General features: G+C 44.5%; 1 protein-coding gene across 8 annotated transcripts in view; it reads right to left on the bottom strand.

Moving 5' to 3' along the window:
* Nucleotides 1–5,135: 5,135 nt before the first annotated feature.
* LOC129181892 (unconventional myosin-IXa-like) overlaps nt 5,136–12,051 on the bottom strand; it is a 108,153-nt gene continuing 101,237 nt past the window's right edge. For 6 of the 8 annotated variants that reach the window (XM_054777631.1, XM_054777633.1, XM_054777632.1 and 3 more), the window contains 4 exons: nt 10,397–10,417; nt 9,062–9,264; nt 8,838–8,980; nt 5,136–7,486 (listed from right to left, as the gene is read on the bottom strand). In XM_054777631.1, coding sequence (XP_054633606.1) covers nt 7,122–7,486; nt 8,838–8,980; nt 9,062–9,264; nt 10,397–10,417 — 732 coding nt within the window. In that variant the 3' untranslated portion in view covers nt 5,136–7,121. The remainder of the gene's footprint in view (nt 7,487–8,837; nt 8,981–9,061; nt 9,265–10,396; nt 10,418–12,051) is intronic. The other 2 variants (XM_054777634.1, XM_054777639.1) reach the window with 1 other exon arrangement.

Below are 12,051 nucleotides of genomic sequence, written 5' to 3'. Positions count from 1 at the left end.
CCATGATGACGGCAGTAATGTGCTTTTGTAAGAAGCTAAGTGTGAAGCTAAGTGTGAAGCTACTTAAAATTAAGCGAATTTACCAGAGTGGGTTTGAGAAGAGCTAAGCGACGAGAGGACGCCAAAAAACATATCGCCTCATTGTCGAAGGTCTCAAGATTCTTTACGGTGTCGGTAGAAAAAATATCAACGGGCCGAGTAGCTCAGTTTGGTGCTGCGACACCTCACCACCTGTGTGAAGTCCAGCGAGAGGTTACAGCAACAAGTAGGACTTTCTTTCTTTGACATTTATGCAATGAAAAACATGGATGGACTTAAACAAGATAATGAGCATCCACATTATGTACAAATATGAAAAACCTCCATTTGACCTCTCTCCCTTGGAAGGCATGGGGGTGGGGGGTAATGAGTGTCTAAGATTGTGTTAATGAAACGGTAATTATTTAGACATACATATTATACTGTGTATAGTTATGTTGCCATGACTGTTGCCATGTATTGTTTAGTCATTGCTTTTGTTCCATTGTAATAGTTCATCTTCACCCGCAATACACACACACAGTCTCTTTCTCTCTTTCTCTGAAACACACACACGCGCAACGTCTGTTGTTAGGATGTGTGGGTTGTTTTAGTGCAAAAATAAATACAGTACCCGGCATTTTGACACTGGTTTTATATCTGAAACTTTTATTTTCTCATTCTGTTCACCCAATATGAATTTAGTGCAAGGTTGTATATTGATTGGGGCCTTTGAGGCTGCCTTTCCTGTTTTTTTTGTGTTAAAAGAACATAAAAGAAAAAAAAGAACATAATAATAAGAACATAAAGAGGGCCCCTGCCTGTGTTTGCCTTAGGCCCCAAAATTGCTAAGTCCGGCACTGTATATGTAGCCAGGTGGACTGATATTTTGTCTGTTTTGGTGAGTGCTGCCCTGCCTGTAGTAGGGGAGCAGTCCCTCCCTGTAGGGGAAATCCTGTGCATCGCCATCGCGTACGAAACCATGCATACGGGAGGCAACAAGCGACTGTGACCAGCTACGCAGGTGAGCGACGCATTCACATCCAGAGCGAATTGTACAAGTCTCCCACAAGTTGATTGGCTGTCAGATGTGGAGGGAATTTCGGGGTATCAAAGTACTGTAGTTCAGAGGAGGAAAAGCGGCTGGTGTTGATCGAGGACTCTTGCTAATACCGGATCTTGCTTGTATTGAAGATAAACATACATAAATGTCCGTGTAAATTAATGTAAACTTACCAGATACGTTTACTCTGGCGCCAGCGAGTTCCCAAGTCGCTTGGCTGGACAGTGACACGCGATAATCGCCCTATCGCGCAGATTCCATTGAAAATGAATGGAGTCGAGGTGATGTCGCCTCCCGTGTGTGACACCCATAAGTGTTGCCAAAGTTGGCGTGTTTTGTAAATATGTGTGCTATGTGGAATGAAAAAGTATGTTGTTGTATGCCGTTTACAGGGGAGATTTGACGTGTTGCTTTCCACGTGTGTAGCAGTGCACATTCAACACACTGGAAGAAGTAAGTTTACCTGCCTCTAATGTACAAGCACACGCTGAAATGAAAATGTAATTGTTCAACTGTACCTGTGCGTCTTTGGGCTGTGTTACAACTGAAGGTATGTGGCGAGGGAAAGTGTTTATTTGAATTTGTTTTGTATGTTATTTATTTAGCAAGCCAATTCTGTTCATCATTTTTCTATGTTTTCTGGAAGTGCGGTTCCTGTTTGTTGCTGCAGGTCAGGATAACCTGATAAGTTAGCACCTATTAGGACCAATACTCTGTGCTAGGGACAGAAGAAGGCCAATAGCCATATTTATATTAACTAAGACTTGCCGATCTCAGTTTTATTTCCTTAATGCTGCACATTACATGTCCAGTCGGGAATAAAGACCCACATGAAAATGTATTTTGTGCTTGGTCCAGTCTTTTCATCGACCCGGCAACACAATTTTGGTGTCAGAAGAGGGATGTCCCTTTAAATTGTACTGATACGGTGAGTTTAAAAGCATAAAATAGACAACAGTAGTGGCGAGAAGTGGCCCTGTCCTGGTGCCAAAGAGTGCGATGCTAAGGGAGTGACGTCTTCATGTGCAACCTGTGGTCGGCATCACCGTGGTGGAGTGCTGGAGACGAGGACATCGTTGAGGCTGCTTGACGGGGAAACATATTGATAGCTTGTGACTGGTGTATATTTCTGCAATAAATCCACAAACTGAGAATGTCAGTAGACGACGCAGGAGCAACTGCTTCTGTGCCAGGAACCAGCCATGAAGACGACACCAGGTCTCCGTCTTCTGATGATGGAGGTAACGCAGTGGCAGAATTACAGTCACAAATCAGAGAACTCAGGCAAAACCATGATGTAGTAATGTTCAAAGAAGAGTCATTGTTTATATTCAAACACATTGTACCATTTGGTGGTGAAAATGGAAAAAATGTTCACACCGTTGATGAGTTCGTAGCGCAATAAGAGCAAGACTTCATTCCTTCACTGTTAAAAGGTTCAGCTTTGGAGGAGGTCAAAGTTCGCATGGGAGGGCAACCACAGCAGGCCAGTGATGTGTTCTTTTACTTGAGGGAAGCGTTTAGAGAAAAAGGCACTACACCACAACTCCTGCATGCGTTTTATGCTCATCGGCAGCTAGATGGGGAAGATTTGCGCGATTTCTCGCATGCTCTCTCACAACTGTTCAACACAGTTCTGCAACAGTCCCCGAATGTAGTAGCCGACACTCAGACTGCGAGACTCCACCCTTAGGCGTGAACTGCGCAGGCTGATTAGAGATAAACCAGAAAGCAGTCTGTTGGACGTAAGAGATTAGGCCATGATGTGGGCTCTTGAAGACCGACCACGCTGCACTAGCGTGGCGAGGAGTGGGTGACCACAAAGATTAGGCTTCAGAACCGAGAGTGTTGACCAGTAACGTACAGACCGTCTTGACTGCGACCCTGCAGGAAGTAGTTAAAACCATTACACAGCAGGGAAGGACTAACAGTGAGCTAACTAATGCAGTCCGTGGGCTCACCATGCAGAATACTGGAGCAGAGGGAGGCTTTAGGAGTGGTAGACGGAAAGTTCAACCCAGGTACACCAGTGATGGCCAACCGATCTGTCTGCGGTGTGAAGGGGTGGGGCACGTGGCTCGGCAATGATTCTACTCCCCTACAAGGTGAACTGGTTTAAATGATTATTTTCTCTGATTATATCTGGTAAAATGAACGTAAAGGTGACTATATGGGTGTTTTTCATGTCTAGATGGCTCTAATCATGTTAAAAACTATTTAAAAAAATCGTAAACAGGTTTTCTATGCCATAACTAAAAAAATATTGCATTTATAGTAATCCTACTTTGTGGAAATTCACTTATTGGGTCTGGAACCAATTAACTGCAATAAACGAGGCATTACTGTATTGTTGAAGTTCACAAATAAGTTTGTTGATTAATTAGTGTGATTCTAATCATGATCAACACATTCAAGGCAAAAAAAAACCCAAAAGGGATCTTGAAAATGTTCACCTAAAAATGATTTTACTGCTCTGATGTTTACTTGGTACAGAATTGATACCAAAATCTTGCAGTATCGCCCAGCCTGAACAAAATGCTCGCTTCCTTGCAGTTTTAGACAAGCATGATGAACGCCCGCATTATTTGGTCTTGCAATCATGTTTATCATGATGCTCTGCTGCCACCTGTCTGTATCTTGTTGCAGCACAAACACAGAGATGGAGCATTTCCATTCTGCCTTGTCCCACCATGGACAGTTAGTGGGCAGCCATGAACAATCTCAATGGAAGATTATGGACGCCATAACTACCTTGTCCACTAATATGAGCGCAATAGATCAGCGCCTGGAGCGCATTTTAGCTCCTGGACTTGCGGAAGTAGTCACCTCTCCACTTAGCCTCCTAGCTGCCAACCCACAGTTACCACTAGCTTTGTTTCACCGTAAACCTAACATTCCTCATCCCCCGAAACGAGAAGGGTTTTTGACCACCCTATCAGGGGTAAGGAGGCAGGAAGTCGACTACTCGATATCAGACAAAAGGTATGTGGCAGCATTTTCCATAGACTTGCGTGTGTTGGCAGCGAAGACTGGATATGATGAGGCGCTACGAGGCATCTTCCGCAAGGCACTCCACATCCGTGTAAAGGACGAACTGGCGGTGCGGGATGGTAGCAAGACCCCGGATGAGTTGATTGACTTGGCCATTTGTTTGGATACCGGCTGAAGGAACGTGACCGAGAACACGTCGAGGAGGAAGGAGCCATCGCCACCCCATCGATTCCAAGACCGAGACCGATACGCGACACCAGAGGATGGCATCATAGAGACGTTGACAATGGATCCGTCGATGGAGATGCCAGTGCAACTGGGGGGGTCGACGTTTGAGATCGTCCTCTGCTGCGGCGCTGCGGACCGCCTCATCGCCAAGTGTACCACATGACCAACATGCCCTCCTATGCGTTTGCCACCCTAGCGGATCGCAACCGGATTCCTGCACCCGCCTACTAGTTGGGCTAAGAAGTGTGGCTCTCTTCACAGGACTTAAGAAACTGGTCCCAAGATTTGTGTGGTCATATGTCATCGACTTCATCATAAGCACCCCCTCCGTCAAGTTGCCACCATCAAAGTTCATCCCGTATTCCACGTGTTATGACTGAAGCCTGTGTCATCCAGCCCGCTGTGCCCTCCAGCCGAGGCCCTGCCTCCGCCGCGCATGATCGATGGTCTGCACACTGCAGACTGGCCTGGGAGGAGACACCTGGTCATACCTGCAGCCAATTTACCTGGGCCAACTTTGCTCTACAATAGCTGTGCCTGCTTGTTTTTTTTCTTGTATAGTACGTGTGCCTGCTTGATTGTCAGTGGTGCCTTAGCTACTAGTGCATTTTCCCCCGCTTGGTTTTTCAGCAGCACTTTTCGTTCCCATTGTCTTTTTTTCCTGCTATCCCGGTGTCTAGCAGCGATTTGTGTTAGTATTTTTCCCGTGGCTCGGCCCGGCTGTTTGTTGTACTTTTGTTTTTGTGTTTTGACTCACTTCTGCATTCTGGGATCCTATACATCGGCCTTGGCCGCCCGTGACAATGTTTTTATCAACAACAAAAAAGCCACAAACTGCACCCTACCCACAACCGTGTGGCACAGATGAGAGACAATTTTTATTTTTTTTTATTTGTATTTTCGCTCTTTTCTGGCCTCACCATCGCCATGATTCATCATACATGGTCATGAACCGTACACAGGATAATGTATCCTTCATAAGCCATAAACTGCAGTATACATGTCCATAAATAATAAGTACTACTTCCATACATACACTGTAAAAAAAGAGAAAACAAAAGGAGAAAGCAGAGCATGCCTTCCAGTGACATTCACTTTTTTTTGTCCTTCTCCTTTGCACAATGTGACTATCAGCTTGCACGTTGTTGTCCGTTCAGCTCATATAATAGTGGCAAAAGGCAGAGACGAGACATTGTTGGGTTTCTGACTGATTCAAGAATCCATACGGATTACCAGGACACACCAGGACAGGAAAGCTATTTGGACGGGACGTGATTTCACGTGTTTTGGTTCTGGTTAAATGCTACAAGGAGTCTGCATGGACTGCTCAACTAAGAAGAAAAAAAGTCATTTTGGACAAGATGTATGCTGTGAACTTTGACCCAGAAGCTGTTAGTGTTGCTTAAATGGTCAAAGGAGAGGAAAAAGACCATTTTTTAATCAGTGGATTGGAAATAACATAATCGAGATGTGAAGACTTGCGGCTTTATGACAGAAATACATCAAATATGAAAAAACAAGCATCGTTTAACGAAGACAAAAGTACTTCTGAGCCTAATTAATTACATCAGTGGTGTCTAAAAGGCGGCCCCGTGAATAAAATTAAAACAAATCTGGAAAAGAGCAAAAAGGCACAATGTAAAGACAAAAAGCTGAAATGTTGATACTAATAATGCAGATGTTTTTTTTGTTTTGCCTTTTCACAAAATTAAAAAAATCTATTACAAAATTATCAAAGTGCACCCTTTTCCCGCATCCTTGGATTTTTTTTTTTTTGAATGCAGCTTTTGTGGAAAAGCTTTGGACATCTCTTGTAAATATTTGAATGTCTTAAATTAAAGATTAAAGCCTACATTTCACATCTGGATTGCTTTATTTCACATCTGTTTGGTGTGCAAACACTACATCATGACATGTTGTCATTGGACCTTACTGGAAATGTCTGTCTGTGTGTGTGTGTGTGTGTGTGTGTGTGTGTGTGAGCTGATACGTCATTCACGCAATCAAACGCAGAAAGGAACTTTCACACATATACCGTGTTGTCCAACATCAATAATACACCAAACGCACACTTTACAGCAAAAACGCAAATGTAAAATTCAAGTCCTGATGTCGTAACACTGATCGATCGAAAATGCTTTTTTCTCCTCCTCCCATGGTTAGTCCAGAGTGCACGTAAGGACGTGTCAATTTTTCTCTGGAAGGAGGAGGAGGGAAAAGGAAAAGAAAAAGAAAAATAGGAGGAGGAATGAGTAAACAAAAGAAAAAACAAAAGGGGGAAGGAAAAGTAAAAGAAAAAGGGGAGAGCACAGAAACAAAAGTGAAATTTGACACACTTTGACACACTTCGGAAAGAGAAGGCGCAACCACCCCCCATACACACACAGACTTTCTATGTACATGATATTCCTCTGGAACATAAATCGTCATAACAACAATAATAATAATCATCATCATCATCATCAAGGAAGTGTCATGGACGAGCATGCAGCATCTTGGCTGGTGTGTAAACGTGACAAGCGGACTAGCTTAGCTTAGCTCAGCATAGCTTAGCGCTGGTTGCGGACCAGTGGAGACGTTATGGCTACATTTTTTCATGAGTCCGCCCACAAGCTGAAGAGGATGGACGGCCCACCACACGTCACCTCTTTCTTTGTCTCTGGGGGTTGGGGGGTGGGGTCAAGCAACGCTCTGGCTCAGTGCTTGCGTGGAGGAGGGGGTGAGGGTGCCGAGGAGGGGGTGCATGCGACCCCGTGACCAGCCTCAACCAAACCCCAAGGACCTCCAAGCCCGGTGCTGTCCAGCTTTCTGCGTCCCTGCGTCACACCATGAACTCGTTGCTGCCGTACAGAACCAGCTGCTGGGGCGCCGAGCCAAACTCCGGCTCCCTCCGGTGGCCGCCTGAGGGCTCTCGTGGTGAGCTTCGGCTCAGTCGGAGTCGGTGCCGGCTCTTGCAGGCCCTCTGCTCGGCCTCCGCCTCGCCCGCTGCACCCAGGCTGTAGGAGGCGAACAGTGGTCCTGATGAGGAGGAGCGGAAGCGGTAGTGAGGGGACGGCGAGGCGGCGGACGAGGGCTGATAGGATGAAACAGTGGATGCGGAATCTGTAGAGTCCTGGGAGTCGGCCTGACGGCGAAGAGCTCGTCTGCTCTTCGCCTCCGACTTTCTGGAGCGACACGTGCTGAACTCTGTAGATGTGTAAAACAGAATTTAGAATTAGAACTGTGAGATATGATAGGGCATAGAGTATAAAAGTATAGACTATGTGGTCATTTTCAATCATTTTCAAAGATTTTGTGCAACGGGAATCACTATTTTCTTCACCAAATGAGTCCACATAAGAAATTAAGAAGAAAGAGTGCAAGAATTTTGGCTTTGGCAGTTCGGACTTGCTGTGACGTCTGTTCCGAGTGGATGGATGTCGGAGCCAGGAGGGGTGTGGTATCGCCATGAGCTACTTGACTGACTCTTTAAAACAAATTTTAAGATGAAGACTTTTGCCTGCATTGGTGAGTAGCTTTATCCAAGCCGTGCTCTGTAAACCACGCCTTTCCATGACGTATAGGGCGGATACTGAATATGCAACCTGACCGTTCAGACTGCAGTAGATGTGATACGTATCGCATTTATATCTACATACATTTATATCTACATACATTTATATCTACATACATTTATATCTACATACATTTATATCTACATACATTTCTATCTACATACGAAGAGGCCTGAGTGGCATTTGAAAAAAATGGGAATTGTAATGTTCACACTGATATGAAAAAATCAGATACAGATCACATATGAGCAAAAAAATCGGAATTGACCTGCAGTGTGAAGGTAGCCAAAAAGAAGAATACGAGCGGGAAAAACACCCGCGACCCTAACGAGGAGAAGCGGCATAGAAAATGAATGGATGGATGGACCGGGAAACAGGAAAATGGCCAACGAAGAAGCAACACGGTCCATGAAACACAGGTAAGGGCAGTCTAAGCAAAAGTGATGACCCCACGTCATCCTCTCATCTTAAAGTACGAATTACCAAATGAATGACAGCTGCGCCCCGCAGCTCCCTCCACCACAGTCAATGGGCAGCATTCATTAGGAATAAACTAAACTAAAGACATCACCCGGCATGCAGAACATTAGACTGTTCGCCACCAGAAGAAAGATGTGTGCATGTACAAAAGCTTGTAGTACAATGACGTACAATGAAATTACCACAGCGTCTTTTGTTAAATAAGCGCATAAATTACCATATGAAAAAAAATAAAATAAAATACGACTTCTATATTCCACTCTATGATATGATCTGCTGTGATGTATTAAGCAGGATGAATAAAGTATTGATGTTATCCAAGTTTCTTCTTACTTGTGCATAATTTGTGATAAATGTAATAAGCATGCATGGTGATGACCTTCGTGACTTATAATTACTAATAAGTTACTGCTAATACGAGGTTAGCTTGTTTCGTCATTCATCAAGTACATGAAGTCAAATATTATCAGTCGTTGCTCATGTAAAAATACGATCGAGCATACCAGAAGGCTCCGAGGTGGCGCCTTCTGTTTCCATGGTGATGTTCTCCGAGCTGTCCGCCGTGCCGATGGATGCTTCGGATTCAGGATTCTCGTCGTCTGACGCGCGCGGCTCCAAGATCAACATCTCGTACGTGAGCTCCTCCCTGTGAATGTACCACAATGTTCACCTAGCAAGTACAACTAAATAATCACCAATCTAAACTTAAAAAAGATGTCCGTCGCACTTTTCTTTTTGCAAGCTCTCGATCTGCTCTGCGAGGATCCGTTCCTCTTGCTGCATGGCGAGCTGCTGCTGCTCGCTCGGTCCTGCCTCGGGAGCATCCTCGCCTCCTGCCCCCGCACTCTCTACGTCAGGCACTGGGGGCGCCCTTGGGCTCAGTGGCGGCGATTGCGCGTGGACGCCGCTTAGGCGAGCCCGGCTTTTGCTCTGCAAGTTGGCAGCACACAAACAAAACAAAAGCGTTTGTGTGGGGGACAAATGGCTTGGTGGAGGTTGTGCTAGCCAATTTTGATGGAGTACAGAGATGTTTAGAATGTACACACGTGCTAACCACCACGGAACAACTAACAACACTTCACTACGGCTAGGAAGACACTCACATAGGCCTGTCACAATAATCGAGAAATCAATTAAATTGAACGATAAAAAACCAAAAACAAAACAAGGTTGATAGTTTTGACGGCCTCAATAAATTGACGAGCATATATGCCTGTTCCTTGTCCTCCTCTCGCTGTACCACACAGGCTGGATGACAAGAGGGTTCACTCTGCTTGTGTCTGTACGCATTGGTTCTGTAGCGGAATGAACGGAGAGAGTGAACCCTCCTTTCAGCCTTTGTCCCAGTCCGTGGAGGCGGGGCTACTAGTGCTAGCAGTTAGCAAATTGGCAAGCAAATGCTAGTATGAATGAAGGCACAAAAGTGAATAATGCCACAGGCACAAAAGCCGAATGCCACAGCTCCAGTGTGGATGTGCAGCAGAGCCTTCGTCCCGACAGTCGACGCTTACCGTGGAGTTTGATTGGCAAAATAAATATAAAACGCCAATATTTTGGGAAATGTTACAAATGTTTGACAGACAGTACGAATTGCCTGGGAGAACGTACATGAACATGTCACAAACAGCAATTCCTGAACTGTATAACCGAGTGAAAGACATGTTGAAAGACATCAGAAACATTGCATTTTACTCCACCACTACAGATACGTAGTTCAGCTCAAATATGACCCCCTATATTAGTTTAACAATACACTACATAACTCTGTGTGTGTGTGTGTGTATGTGTATATACTTTTTATTGGAGTGTTTTTGTTTCCAATTTAACAGCGTCTATCCAGGCAACTTCTGTGTCAAGCTAATGTGGCTAACACAGGTACACTATACTTGAGTACCATCTAGTGGTTCAAATGTGAATTGCACCTCTCAAGTCAATAATGAAAACATGGTCTCAAAAACGTGGATAATATCAATTATCAACGATAATTCGTAGCACAATTATCGACCAGCAAAATTTGTTATGGTGACAGGCCTACACTCACACAATCGCAGAACGGCATTACCTTCAGTCTGGCGGAGCTAGGCTGCATGTTAGCAAGTTAGCGGGAAGAAAAATGCATCAGCGAGGTCAGGGTTGCTATAAAGTCTGATTCTTGCTAAACACTAAGAAACATTGATGAAAACAGTGACTGAGCCCTGAGAGCTAACGGTAACATTGGGAATGTCTCGTCGGATTTAGCGCTAGTGGGCTACCTCACAATAAAAGGTAGTTGAGGGCTTTATCCATGTTTACACTGGGAGGTTGTCATGGTAACTACACACTAAAAAGTACAGTGGGCCACTGGGGCAAACGCACAGCATTGTCCAAATGCTCCAAACACAGAAATGCTCCAAAACCAAAAACACACCAATACCACTAAAAACAAATGCAACAGGGAAGTACTGGATCTGGATAAAAACAAAGGCAACGGGGGGGAGGGAGGAAGGCGTCTTCCTTCAATACAATCAACCCTCGTTTATTGCGGTTACTTGGTTCCGGACCCAACTGCAATAAATCAATCAATTTCCGCGATACAGTATAGGATTCAATGTTAATGAATGAAATATTTTCATAGTCAGAGCATAGCAACCTGTTTATGATTTTCTAAATACTGCTTTTAGCATTATTAGAGCCCTGTCAACATGAAATAACACCCCTATAGTCACATTTACACTCCTATTCTTCATTGTTTACACCACATTGAACAATTCTTATGCTGCTATCTCAAGCTAACAAGCAAGCGAGATGACCAGTTAGCCTCAAATTTATTTTTTCTAAGCTTAAAAAGCCTAAAACTTACAACTTCCACATGGAATGGGAGGAGAACATTTGTTCACTCTGTCATGTCGGACATGTTGGCTGACTTAATGACTTCATGCAGTGTTAAGGTAAGGTAATGTAAGGTAAGGTAATTTTGTGTCATTACTGTTGATAAAAACGTATCACTTGTATTTCAATATGCTTTAACGAATCGGAGGCCATAGTCTTCCATGAAACAGCAATCATTTATGAATGAATTAATTTATGAAACAACGTGATATAGTGAGGAAACGATAATCGAATCGTGATATTGCGAAGGACAACTTTACTATAATCTAATACCACACCTCAGGTAGAATGCGTCTGTCACACACAGCACCGTGCAGCAAAAATAATAACACACAAAAACCACCCAGCTATAATTTCACTATTAGATTGTATTAGTCTAGACTTTCATACTTTTCTTTGTACGGATGTTTGCACCACATAGAAATTTCCGTCCATTTTTCTTCCACTTGTCTGGGTCCGGGTCGCGGGGGCAGCAGCCTCATAAGGTAAGTCCAGACTTCCCGGTCCCCGACCACGTCTTCCAGTTCCACCGGGAGGACATAGAGGCGTTCACAGGCCAGCTGTGAGACGTAATCCCACAGAGTGTCCTAGGTCTGCCCTAAGGCCTCCTCCCGGAACACCTCACCAGACAGTCCTGTCCAGGATGCATCCAGACTAGATGCCCGTGCCACCTCCATTGGCTCCTCTCAATGTGAAGGAGCAGCGGCTCTACTCTGAACTCCTCCCAGATGACCGAGCTGCTCACCATAATTCTTAGGGTGAGTCTAGCCACCCTACATACTTGTAGGAAACTTCGGGAGCATTCGGCTGCTTGTATCCGCAATCACCTTCTTTTGGTTACTACCCAAA

The sequence above is a fragment of the Dunckerocampus dactyliophorus genome, chromosome 5 (genome assembly GCF_027744805.1).
Source record: "Dunckerocampus dactyliophorus isolate RoL2022-P2 chromosome 5, RoL_Ddac_1.1, whole genome shotgun sequence".
In the NCBI taxonomy this organism is placed as follows: domain Eukaryota; kingdom Metazoa; phylum Chordata; class Actinopteri; order Syngnathiformes; family Syngnathidae; genus Dunckerocampus; species Dunckerocampus dactyliophorus.
The sequence above is the reverse complement of the archived record's forward strand: the minus strand, read 5'-3'. Positions and strand labels throughout refer to the sequence as shown.